Here is a 13,464-nt window from a genome sequence, read left to right as displayed (position 1 = left end):
CGTGTTTAATCAGCTAAACACATGCATATGTGGCAGAGGTCACAAGCATGGTTATGGTCCTACGTGTGTCATACATGTGTCATACATGTGCCACACGTACCGAAGAAAACACTGGTCTTTGAAATAAAAAGATTTTCTATATTCACCTGTATCCAGCGCTGTTTTCTTCGGCTCTGCTGCCTTCCGCTTCTGACCGCTGCTTATTATATTTATTGAATATTCACCACAGTGAGGAGCTGGAAGGCGGAGCATCGCGGGGACAGTGCCGGTGACAGCACCGCTAAGGACAACATTGCGGGGACAGGTGCGTATTCACAAAGCAAGCAGTGTGTGTGCAGTGACGTCCAGGAGGTCATTGGAGTTCCCAATGAACTCTGATGACACCCGCGCTACAGCGGGTGTCAGGATGGTGACTTTACGGTTCATTAGAGTTCATTGGGAACTCTGATGTGTCTTCGATACTGTCCCCGTGATGCTCCGGCTTCCAGGTCCTCACCCCACACACATATATAGCACACACATGTATACACTGAGCACATATACACACATAGCAGACACACATGGATACACCGAGCACATACAGACATAGCGCACATGCATGTATCCACTGAACACAGACACACACACAGACAGACAGACAGACACACACCTGGATACTCACCAGTCCCCAGCGATGCGGTCCCCGGCACTAAAGTCCCCAGTGCTTCTCCGGCTTCCAGCTCCTCAGTGGAGTGAATATTCAGTGAGTATAGTGAGCGGTGGTCAGGAGCCTGAGGCAGCAGAGCCAGAGACAGCATCGCTGTATACAGGTGAATATAGAAAATCTTTTTATTTAAAAGACCCGTGCTTTCTCTGGTACATGTCACACTGATGTCACACGGATCATATCAGTGTGCGATCCATGTGACACCAGTGCTGCCGGAGAGAAAAAGGACATGTCACATGGTCTGTGTGAAAACACGGCTGTGTGAATAACAGAATAGAACAACATGGGTACATGTGGCATCCGTGTTAAAAACGGATGTCACACGTACATGAAACACGGACATCTGAAACCGGCCTTACATTGTAAAAACTACTTCTATGTTGTGTAGAGTGCAGAGTGATCCTGAGAGTCTGAAGAGCCATCAGGTGACTCAGAAAAGGACCAAGAGTGGCACTGGACACCAGAGAAGACAGTCATTGGTGAGTATATTAACACAAGGACACTACATTAACATTTACAATGGTTTACAGAAAAAAAAGTTAATGTGCAGCTTCTTTAGGTGGACTGTTTTGTCTCTTTTAGGCCAGAGTCACACTTGCATGAGTCTAGCATTGCATCACCCGGCACGGTCGCACACTCTCCTGACAGGAGCAAGTCGGCTACAGGTATTTTTATGCAGCTGAGATGCTCCTGTCTGGAGATTATCAGGATGTGACGGGGTGATGCCATACAAGACTCACGCCTTACAATGGAGCTGTGTATATCTGAATCAACTCTGAGGAGAACATGCAATTTCCAAGCCACTCATTTTTATTCCAACACTGTTTTCCGAGGTCTAGACAGATTTCTGCATTCACTATGTGACAGCAGACTGATGAATGGTTATAGAGCGCTGTGCACACTGTCAGGATTCCCCTGTATTCCCAGCATAGTGATCGTAAGTATGCAATCTGCCAACTAGAGCCTCAGAAACCTTTCTCGGTAGCACTTATTGAACTGCATGAGAATTTAGTTGGCATTTGACCACAGCTATATCATCATTAGGCCTTGTGCCCACAGGGCGTTTTTACAGCGTTTTTTCTAGCGTTTTTCATTGCTTTTTTTAATCAATAAAAGCAAGGAAAAAGCATCCCAGCAAAGTCTATGAGAATCAGGACTTGCTGTGCCCACGTTGCTTCTTTTTCAGTTGCTTTTTTTCTTGCTGAAAAAAGAAGCAACATGTCAATTGTTTTAGTGGTTTTTCCTGCTTTTTTCCACAATTGACTTCAATGGAGTCAGGGAAAAAGCAAGAAAAAACGCATGTGTAATGCCCACGTTGCTTTATATTTTATGCGTTTGGGCGTTTTTAGGGAGAAAAGAAAGCTATGGCTATGTAGATTCCTTCATAGAAGAAAGCCACATAGCCAGTGTCGGCAGCTGTTATCTTATCTCCCATTGTTTAGCGCGACACCTCTGCAGGGACCCCCCGCTGACGTCACAAGGTAAAGAGTTCATCACAGCGGGGGATCTCCAGGAAATCCCACAGTAATCCCCCTGTATGAATTGTATTCACCTTGTGACATCCCCGAAGTTATACAGCGAGGTGTCGCGGTAAACAATGCATGGACCGCCGCTGATGTCACAATGTAAACAGTTCATCCCAGCAGGGATCTCCAAGAATGTGGGCGGCATTGCTCGGTAATCCCCCTGCATGAATTGTATTCACATTGTGACATCCCGAACTTCTCTGCAGTGACGTGTGGCATTAAACAATGCAGGGACCCCCGCTGACGTCACAAGGTGAATAGTTAATCCCAGCGGGGGATCTCCAGGAAAGCCCCTGGTAATTCTCCAGCATGAATTGTATTCGCCTCCTGACATCCCCGGACTTCCCTGCAAAGAGATGTCGCGGTAAAACACCGCAAGAATACTGAATGCCTGGTGCACAGCCTATGCCACATAAATACAGGCAACCCCCGCTGACGTCAAGGTGAACCCCGAAAAACCCCGGTGATCCTCCTGCATGAACTGTGTTCACCTTGTGCCTTGCACCAGACATTCAGTATTCTTGCAGTGTTTTACCGACACCACTCTACAGGGAGGTCCGGGGATGTCACAAGTTGAATACAGTTCATGTAGGAGATCCGCTGCTGGCATGAACTCTTCACCTTACTCACCTCTCTGCAGTCTCCTGGGTCACGTCCGATGGGCTCCAGGACCTCCCGGTAAGCAGCTGATTGTTTACGTCCAGCGGTGAACAGCTTGCCAGCTTTTTAACAAGCAGATGATGAATCAGCTGATCTTCCCTGGACGTAAACGATCGGATGATGCTATCAGGTGATAGCATCAGCTGCTTACCAGCGGGTCCTGGAGCCCATGGGACTTTTAGACAATCAGCTGATGTGTAATCTGTTTCAGGTCCTTGAACCTGTGTCAGGTTCAAAGACCTGAATCCAATATCATCTGATCAGAAGGCAAACCGATCAGATGATGTGTCATCATCTGATCAGTTTGCCTTTCAATCAGATGATATTGGATTCGGATTGGACATCAAGGGACCCTCAACCCAGGACTACAGCGGAGGGGGGTTCTTTAGTTCAATAAAGATGGAGTCACTAATTGTGTTGTGTTTTATTTCTAATAAAAAATATTTTTCTCTGTGTTGTGTTTTTTTTATCTTTACTAGAAATTCATGGTGGCTATGTCTAATATTGGCGTGACACCATGAATTTATGGCTTAGGGCCAGCTGATAATACAAAGCTGGCCCTAACCCCATTATTACCCAGTGAGCCACCCGATACCAGGGCCGCTGGAAGAGTTGGATACAGCACCAGAAGATGGCGCTTCCTATGAATGCGCCATTTTCTGGGGCAGCTGCGGATTGCAATTCACAGTGGGGGGGCCCAGAAAGCTTGGGCCACCCTGTACTGCGGATTCCAGTCCCCAGCGGCCTAGTTGTACCTGGCTGGACACATAAATTGGGCGAAGCCCATGTGGGTTTTTTTTTAAAATTATTTTATGAAATTCATGAAATAATTAAAAAAAGGGCTTCCCTATATTTTTGGTTCCCAGCTGGGTACAAATAGGCAGCTGGGGGTTGGAGGCCACCCGTACCTGCCTGCTGTACCTGGCTGGCATACAAAAATATGGCGAAGCCCATGTCGATTTTTTTTTTAATTCATTAAAAAAAAACAAAAAAACAAACACATAACCCAAAAGGGTTAGGAGTAAAAAAAAATGCTTAGGCTCTCGCTGTATTTTCTATTGCTAGGGTAACTTAAACAGCTACTGGCTGCTAACCCCTCCTGCTTGGTGTTACCTTCACTGGCAATGAAAAATCCAGTTAAGCCCTTTTTTCTTGAGTTTTTTTGCCAAAAAATTAAAAAAAAATTCCATGGGCTTAGCCCAATTTTTGTGTCCAGCCAGGTACAACCAGACAGCTGGGGACTGGAAACCGCAACGCTGAGTGGCCCAAGCTTTCTGGGCCACCCGCTGTGTATTGCAGTCCGCAGCTGCCCCAGAAAATGGTGGTTTCATAGAAGCGCCATCTTTTGGCGCTGTATCCAACTCTTCCAGTGGACATGGTGCCAGGTGGCACGCTGGGTAATAAGGGGTTAATACCAGCTTTGTTTTACCAGCTGGTATTAAGCCCGAGATTCTTAATGTGAAGCCAAGTTTGACCCGGATATTAAGAATCTCCAATAAAGGGTTAAAAAAAGACACCACACAAAAATACTTTATTAAAAATAAATACACAGACACACTTAGGGACTCCATTTTTTTACTCCCTCTCACCCTCCTCAATCCTGGTCTTCTGTCACCGATCTAGCTCTGCTATATCAGAAAGCACGGGGGAGGAAGAACGCTTCAAATCCCCGTGCTGTCTAATCACTCAATGAGTTAGCAGAGACTGCAGGTTGGTAAGCGGTGACATCACCGCTACCACCGTTGCCATAGTAACCTAATGAGCAGGTTGCTATAGCAACGGTGATCTCCGAGCACCTGATTCCCGGCACCGCTATTCACCTGCATGAGCCGGTAAATAGCGGTGCTGGTAAACGATCTAATAGATCATCATTTTCCTGTCACTTTTATTCCAAAATGGAGATTGAAAAAAATGGGCTGAACAAGGAAATGATATCAGAACACCTTTTTTTCACATCCAACTTTAATGAGCTGAAACAAGCATTCAATAGTAACAAAAAAGCATGAAAAGAAGCATGAAAAAAAGCAGGAAAAAAAGCATGAAAGCATGAAAAAAGCAGGAAAAAAAGCATTAAAAGAAGCATGAAAAGAAGCATGAAGAAAAGCAAGAAAAAAAGCATGAAAAGAAGCAAGAAAAAAAGCATGAAAGCATGAAAAGAAGCATGAAAAAAAGCATGAAAGCATGAAAAGAAGCACAGAAAAAAGCAGCTTTTTTTGTGCTGAAAAAAAGCACCGTGGGCACAAGGCCTTACTCTGGTTTTATCTTCTTAAAGCTTTGTAACCTCTACTCCTTATATGAAGAGCCAGAGGTAAATACAGTAAGGATGGGCCATTGCTGTGTGATTGCCCCCAAGCCAAAATTTGCCAGCCAGCCCCTGCCTTACACTATTATTTCTTAATATAATGTAATTCTAAGTGAGCCTCTGTCCCATAAGAAATCTTTTTACCACTAATCTGAATCCGTATTCTACAATTATGCAATGAGACCGAATAGTCATTCTTCTAAATACATCACAGCTGAAAGTTAGCATTAAATTGAATTAAGTATTTAGCACAACCCTATAAACTCTGCCATTACATAATGTATTTTGGGGGTTAATGATAAACAAAACTTTCAGCAATAATATTTACCTCATTGTGTTCCTGTCCCTCTGTCTCTCTGTCAATGAAAGATGAAGCTTTCCATGCACAGCAGATGAGCCTGTCTGGCTGCTTTTATAGCCAGACAATCCTTAGAGGAGGAGAGAAGGGAGAAACGATACTGCTCAGTGTGAGAAGAAACCGCAAAGAATAAAGAATGGAAAGTGAAACCAGTTATGTGAAGCAGCAATGTAGCCGGTATTCATTCTTGTATAAAAAGATTATAATTTTATTCCTCTCGCTGAGAACATTCAATAATGCATAAAAAGGAAACGGTCGTGAAAATACGCTACAAACCTACAGGCATACTGACCTACTACAGTATCTCCTCCGCATTATCCCTTAGGCTTCCTTCACACATCCGTGTCTCCGATACATGTGACGGACGTTTTCATGTGTACGAGACTTGAGCACACGCACGTGGACCCATTAAAATCAATAGGTTTGCCGCACGTGCGTGTTTTGCCATGGACCGTGTGTCCGTTTGGAGCATACGTGTGTCCATGTGCTCTACGTGTTGAGATGTCTGTTTTTTTTTCTCCGGCAGCACGGGTGTCACACGGACCGCACGGATGTAATCCATGTGACATCAGTGTGACACGTACCAGAAAAAACACATGTGACTGTGAAAATAAAATTAATTTCTATACTCCCCTTCTCCAGCTCTGCTGTCTCTGCCGCTGCTGTCACTTGCTTCCGACCCCGCTAATTATGCTCATCGCATATGTACCACCCCTAGCAGCAGTCGAACCGCTCAGATCCGGGTGTCGCTACTCGTGGCTCTGGGTTCCACTGCCCTCCTGGAGCAGCTCGTTCGGGTCCCGTTCCCCTGCAGCACTGCCTGATAGTCCGGATACTGCCTCCGTGCACATTAATTTAGTAGTGCCCAAGTGTCCCGTAAGCTTGCAGCTGTCCGGGCCCCACTCCCCGCTATGGGTAGCAGAGGAGCTTGCTCTCAGGGTCTCACGCTTGGGATTTCAGAGGGCTGCTTTGCTTGGAAAGCCCTATCCCCCTCGTTGCGCTAGTGCCCCCGATCTCTGAGCTTCGTGGGGACAGTCCATAAAGGCCCTATCCTCCTCAAGTTAATTGCCGGGTTGCTTGAAGCCTCTCCCCGACCTAGGGTCCAGTACCCCGACGTGCATTCAGCCCCAGCCCGGCAATTGTACTGCAGCTGGTGACTGTCCTCCTAGACTCAGCCAGACACCCAGTCCCAATATCCCGCCGACTCCTCCGGGTCCAGACCACCATCTGCAATCTAGTCCACTGCTCCCCTGGGAGCTCCAACTCCCAGCTTCCTCGAGCTCCTCACAGCTCTAGGGCTACCACAGACTGACTTGTCACCTCCCACCTTCCTGCCTGACCCCTAGGTGGGCGACCCTATTCCAGCTTAGCAGCCCACTGGTGTGCCTGACAGGGTGTGGTGCGAGGTGTAACTAGGATTTGTGTATGCTGATGGAGGCAGTACTGCAAGGTGGGACCCAGAACCATGGGGGGTTGAGTCCTGCACTGGGAGATAAAGAGCGTGCAGTACCCTGTGACGACCTGACTAGTCCAGGGATGTCACACATATGCATGACACAGAGGATCGGAAGCAGCAGCAGGGAGGAGTCGGTAGGGCCGGAGACCGTAGATCAGCACCACAGACAGCATAGCCAGGGACAGGTGAGCAGAAAGTTCCTGTTCTCCATGTGTTATCATGGATAGCACATGGAGAACACACGTGTGCCGAAATCATGGCACTCGGAGTGTTATACGCACCTTTTACATGTCCGTGCAAAATGTGCGTGGTTTTTACAGACGTGTGAAAAAGGCCTTAGAGCGTAAGCAGGGCTGGCATCAGGGCATAACAACCAGGGCGGCCGTCAGGGCATTACAACCATGGTGTATGGGGCCTGGTGAAAGGGGGGCCCACCCAAGACCCGGGGTTATTACTTAGCCTTATTAAAACCCGGCCAGCCTGGCACCCCTCTTTATCAAGCCCCAGTCACAGCCACAGCAGAAGGGCCCAGCAGTGTTGCTTGAGCTACTATACATGGCTAATTTGCATGCAAAGGGGCGGAACATGCAAATTAGCCACATGCTGGACTGGAGTCAGATTCAGTGGGGCAGAGCAGGGTGCTAGCGGGTCATCGCTGAGCCGTGCAGCAGCAAGATGAAGTCATCACTCTGCGACCTCATCACACTGCTACGGGCAATACGGAGGTGGCAGTCAGCGGAAAGAGGTAAGCGCTCGGTGAACTCAAGACAGTCGCCAGGGGTGGGGGGGGGGCGCTGTTCCCAGTCCCTGCCTTGGTTCAGCTGGATGCACGTCAAAGGGTGCACATCCAGCTGAAATGCATCGCGGCTCAGAAAGGACGCCGTGCAATGTGGGAGCCATGGAGGGGTGAGTAAAATGTTTTTCTTTTCTTTTTACAGCACACAAATATGTCAGGAGGTACAGTATACAAGGAAAAGGATATATATACCAGGAATGGGACAGAAACCAGGCTGGGGACATATGTACCAGAATGTGCATAAGAGAGGTATATATATATACCAGGAGGCTCCCAGAATGGGACATATATACCAGGAGGAGGACATAGACACCAGGAAGGGGGCAGAAACCAGGATGGGGACACAAATACCAGAATATGCCCAGGAGGGGGATATATATACGATGAGGGCCCCAGAATGAGACATATGTACCAGAAGGAGGATATATAAACCATAAAGGGGGCAAAAATCAGGATAATAATCAGGATGGGGACATATACAGTCATGGCCAAACGTTTTGAGAATGCTACAAATATTAATTTTTACAAAGTCTATTGCTTATGTTTTTCTAATGTCAATTTGCATATACTCCAGAATGTCATAAAGAGTGATCAGCTTAACAGCAATTACTTGAAAAGTTAATATTGGCTAAGAAATTTAACTTTAACCCCCAAAACACATTTCAACAGCATTGCATTCCTGCCTTAAAAGGAGCAGCTAACGTTGTTTTAGTGATTGTTCCATTAACACAGGTGTGGGTGTTGATGAGGACAGGGCTGGCGATCAGTCAGTCATGATTAAGTAAGAATGACACCACTTGACACTTTAAAAGGAGGCTGGTGCTTGGTATCATTGTTTCTCTTCAGTTAACCATGGTTATCTCTAAAGAAACACGTGCAGCCATCATTGCTCTGCACAAAAATGGCCTAACAGGGAAGAGTATCACAGCTACAAAGATTGCACCTCAGTCAACAATCTATCGCATCATCAAGAACTTCAAGGAGAGAGCTTCCATTGTTGCCAAAAAGGATCCAGGGCGCCCAAGAAGGACCAGCAAACACCAGGACTGTATCTTAAAGCTGTTTCAGCTGCGGGATCGGACTACCAGCAGTGCTGAGCTAGCTCAGCAATGGCAGCAGGCTGGTGTGAGTGCTTCTGCACGCACTGTGAGGCGGAGACTCTTTGAGCAAGGCCTGGTTTCAAGGAGGGCAGCAAAGAAGCCACTTCTCTCCAGAAAAAACATCAGGGACCGACTGATATTCTGCAAAAGGAACAGGGAGTGGACTGCTGAGGACTGGGGTAAAGTCATTTTCTCAGATGAATCCCCTTTTCGATTGTTTGGGACATCTGGAAAACAGCTTATTAGGAGAAGAAGAGGTGAGCGCTACCACCAGTCTTGTCTCATGCCAACTGTTAAGCATCCTGAAATGATTCATGTGTGGGGTTGCTTCTCAGCCAAGGGAATCGGCTCACTCACAGTCTTGCCTAAAAACACAGCCATGAATAAAGAATGGTACCAGAATGTCCTCCAAGAGCAAATTCTCCCAACTGTCCAAGAGCAGTTTGGCGCCCAACAATGCCTTTTCCAGCTTGATGGAGCACCTTGCCATAAAGCAAAGGTGATCACTAAATGGCTCATGGAACAAAACATAGAGATTTTGGGTCCATGGCCTGGAAACTCCCCAGATCTTAATCCCGTTGAGAACTTGTGGGCAATCATCGAGAGATGGGTGGACAAACAAAAACCCACAAATTCTGGCAAAATGCAAGCATTGCTTATGCAAGAATGGACAGCTATCAGTCAGGATTTGGTCCAGAAGTTGATTGGAGAATTGCAGAGGTCCTGAAGAAGGGTCAACACTGCAAATATTGACTTGCTGCATTAACTCATTCTAACTGTCAATATAACCTTTTTGTACTCCTAATATGATTGCAGTTATATTTCTGCATGTGATGTTAACATCAGACAAACACAATTAAAAACCAGAGGGCAACAGATCATGTGAAAAAATAATTTTGGTTTCCTTCTCAAAACATATCAGAATGTGTTCAGGAGAAGGATGGATATATATATATATATATATATATATATATATATCTTGTCTGCTGTTATGTCATCAATAAACACAAGTGACCCAGTGCCATTGAAAGCCATGCATGCCCATGCCATCACGTTGCCTCCACCATGTTTTACAGAGGATGTGGTGTGCCTTGGATCATGTGCTGTTCCCTTTCTTCTCCAAACTTTTTTCTTCCCATCTTTCTGGTACAGGTTGATCTTTGTCTCATCTGTCCATAGAATACTTTTCCAGAACTGAGCTGGCTTCATGAGGTGTTTTTCAGCAAATTTAACTCTGGCCTGTCTATTTTTGGAATTGATGAATGGTTTGCATCTAGATGTGAACCCTTTGTATTTACTTTCAGGGAGTCTTCTCTTTACTGTTGACTTAGAGACAGATACACCTACTTCACTGAGAGTGTTCTGGACTTCAGTTGATGTTGTGAATGGGTTCTTCTTCACCAAAGAAAGTATGCGGCGATCATCCACCACTGTTGTCATCCGTGGACGCCCAGGCCTTTTTGAGTTCCCAAACTCACCAGTCAATTCCTTTTTTCTCAGAATGTACCCGACTGTTGATTTTGCTACTCCAAGCATGTCTGCTATCTCTCTGATGGATTTTTTCTTTTTTTTCAGCCTCAGGATGTTCTGCTTCACCTCAATTGAGAATTCCTTAGACCGCATGTTGTCTGGTCACAGCAACAGCTTTTAAATGCAAAACCACACACCTGTAAACAACCTCAGACCTTTTAACTACTTCATTGATTACAGGTTAACGAGGGCGACGCCTTCAGAGTTAATTGCAGCCCTTAGAGTCCCTTGTCCAATTACTTTTGGTCCCTTGAAAAAGAGGAGGCTATGCATTACAGAGCTATGATTCCTAAACCCTTTCTCCGATTTGGATGTGAAAACTCCCATATTGCAGCTGGGAGTGTGCACTTTCAGCCCATATTATATATATAATTGTATTTCTGAACATGTTTTTGTAAACAGCTAAAATAACAAAACTTGTGTCAATGTCCAAATATTTCTGGACCTAACTGTATATATATATATATATATATATATATATATATATATATATATATATATATATACATACACACAGTGCCTACAAGTAGTATTCAACCCCCTGCAGATTTAGCAGGTTTACACATTCGGAATTAACTTGGCATTGTGACATTTGGACTGTAGATCAGCCTGGAAGTGTGAAATGCACTGCAGCAAAAAAGAATGTTATTTCTTTTTTTATTTTTTTTTAAATTGTGAAAAGTTTATTCAGAGGGTCATTTATTATTCAACCCCTCAAACCACAAGAATTCTGTTTGGTTCCCCTAAAGTATTAAGAAGTATTTCAGGCACAAAGAACAATGAGCTTCACATGTTTGGATTAATTATCTCTTTTTCCAGCCTTTTCTGACTAATTAAGACCCTCCCCAAACTTGTGAACAGCACTCATACTTGGTCAACATGGGAAAGACAAAGGAGCATTCCAAGGTCATCAGAGGTAAGATCGTGGAGGGTCACAAGGCTGGCAAGGGGTACAAAACCCTTTCCAAGGAGTTGGGCCTACCTGTCTCCACTGTTGGGAGCATCATCCGGAAGTGGAAGGCTTATGGAACTACTGTTAGCCTTCCACGGCCTGGACAGCCTTTGAAAGTTTCACCCGTGTCGAGGCCAGGCTTGTCCGAAGAGTCAAGGCTAACCCAAGGACAACAAGGAAGGAGCTCCGGGAAGATCTCATGGCAGTGGGGACATTGGTTTCAGTCAATACCATAAGTAACGTACTCCACCGCAATGGTCTCCGTTCCAGACAAGCCCGTAAGGTACCTTTACTTTCAAAGCGTCATGTCAAGGCTCATCTACAGTTTGCTCATGATCACTTGGAGGACTCTGAGACAGACTGGTTCAAGGTTCTCTGGTCTGATGAGACCAAGATCGAGATCTTTGGTGCCAACCACACACGTAACGTTTGTAGACTGGATGGCACTGCATACGACCCACACTTTTATGTTGAAAATGTATTAAAATTTAACTGAGCAACATAAATTGTTGGTTTGTAAGATTTATGCATCTGTTAATAAATCCTGCTCTTGTTTGAAGTTTGCAGGCTCTAACTTATTTGCATCTTATCAAACCTGCTAAATCTGCAGGGGGTTGAAGACTACTTGTAGGCACTGTATATAATGTATGTATGTATGTATGTATGTATGTATATGTGTTGCGGACGGGGGCCAGACCACTGCCGGGGGGGCTGCTCGGATCCGGGTTCGTTGCCGTGGCTCGAGTGGTAGCCGGACCCGGGCTCGTGCGGCCGTCCGTCCTCACAACCATAGGAAGGGTGTATTTACAGGGGAAACATTTGTCAGTGACGTCACCCTTGGGTTGCAGTGAGGCTTGGTATCTCTGTGGATTCTGACGGCCATCCTATCCCCCGCATTGTCCTTTTGTTTCGCTCTCTGGGCTTGCTGGTGGGACAAGACGTGGAATCTTGTCACCGGCTGGCTAATTGACAGGGAGCATAAAGCAGCTCTAGCCCAAGGGTCCAGGCACCCCGACTATGCATGGCCTCCGGACCGGATTCCCGCTGTCGGCACCGGTGGGCTACAACCCTGCACCGGTCCACTTAAGGACTCCCGCGACCGGATCTTTGTCTCTTGTGGCCCTGTCTGCTGACTGCCACCTAGTCTGTAGTCCGGTAGTCCAGGGGCTCCATCCCCTGACTCCGCTGTCACTGCACACTCCTCTCACTTCAACTGTCAGTACTCAACTCTCTTGTTCCCTCCCAGAACACTTCAGGACCCCTAGGTGGGTGCTCCCATCCGCCTAGTCCCGCCCACTGGTGTGTCCCTATTGCCCTGGGTGGTGACTAGGCTTTGCTGGCTGGTGTTATGTACCTGGGTGTGGGTTTGTGTTGGTGTGCCAAGGAGGATGGAGCCCTGCACCTGGAAGATTTGTGCAGTCTCTGTGACAACCTGGTTTGATCAGGGCGTCACATATACAGTACAGACCAAACGTTTAGACACACCTTCTCATTCAAAGAGTTTTTTTTATTTTCATGACTCTGAAAATTGTAGATTCACATTGAAGGCATCAAAACTATGAATTAACACATGTGGAATGAAATACTTAACAAAAAAGTGTGAAACAACTGAAAATATTTCTTATATCTAGGTTCTCAAAGAAGAAGAAAAAAGCCACGGTATAAAGGGCGCTGCTCACAAGGGAGATAGGAGATAATAGTGAAGATTTATTTGAGCTACAACGCGTTTCAGGGATACAATAAAACAATAATAGTTTCCCCCTTCCTCAGGTAGCATAAAGATAAAAGTGTAGCAGACACATATATATACAATGAAAGGATAAGATAATGCACAGACCCTCCCTCAGTGTTGGTCCCAATTAAGAATTGATTACCCCATATGTAATTAACCCTCAGATCTCCAAAAAACAATCTGGGGTGTCAGAGCTGGATTATCATGGGATGAATCATTGGGGTCGGGGGTTATATTAATTCAATTAGAATAAATGTGCATAAGAGTTATGACATAAAAATTAAAATAAGATTAAGGATGATGTTGGTATTTCCAAATTATTAATATTATCTAGAGCTATACCCTG

At 45.6% G+C, this 13,464-nt stretch overlaps 1 protein-coding gene across 1 annotated transcript in view; it reads right to left on the bottom strand.

Annotated features, from left to right (window-relative positions):
- Positions 1–5,614, bottom strand: part of LOC142313350 (interferon-induced protein with tetratricopeptide repeats 5-like) — a 34,091-nt gene extending 28,477 nt beyond the window's left edge. The window contains exon 1 of the mRNA XM_075352361.1: positions 5,523–5,614. Within this exon, the coding sequence (XP_075208476.1) occupies positions 5,523–5,527 (5 nt within the window). The 5' untranslated portion in view covers positions 5,528–5,614. The remainder of the gene's footprint in view (positions 1–5,522) is intronic.
- Between the last annotated feature and the right edge of the window lie 7,850 nt (positions 5,615–13,464).

Source organism: Anomaloglossus baeobatrachus, chromosome 5 (genome assembly GCF_048569485.1).
Source record: "Anomaloglossus baeobatrachus isolate aAnoBae1 chromosome 5, aAnoBae1.hap1, whole genome shotgun sequence".
NCBI lineage: Eukaryota > Metazoa > Chordata > Amphibia > Anura > Aromobatidae > Anomaloglossus > Anomaloglossus baeobatrachus.
The sequence above is the reverse complement of the archived record's forward strand: the minus strand, read 5'-3'. Positions and strand labels throughout refer to the sequence as shown.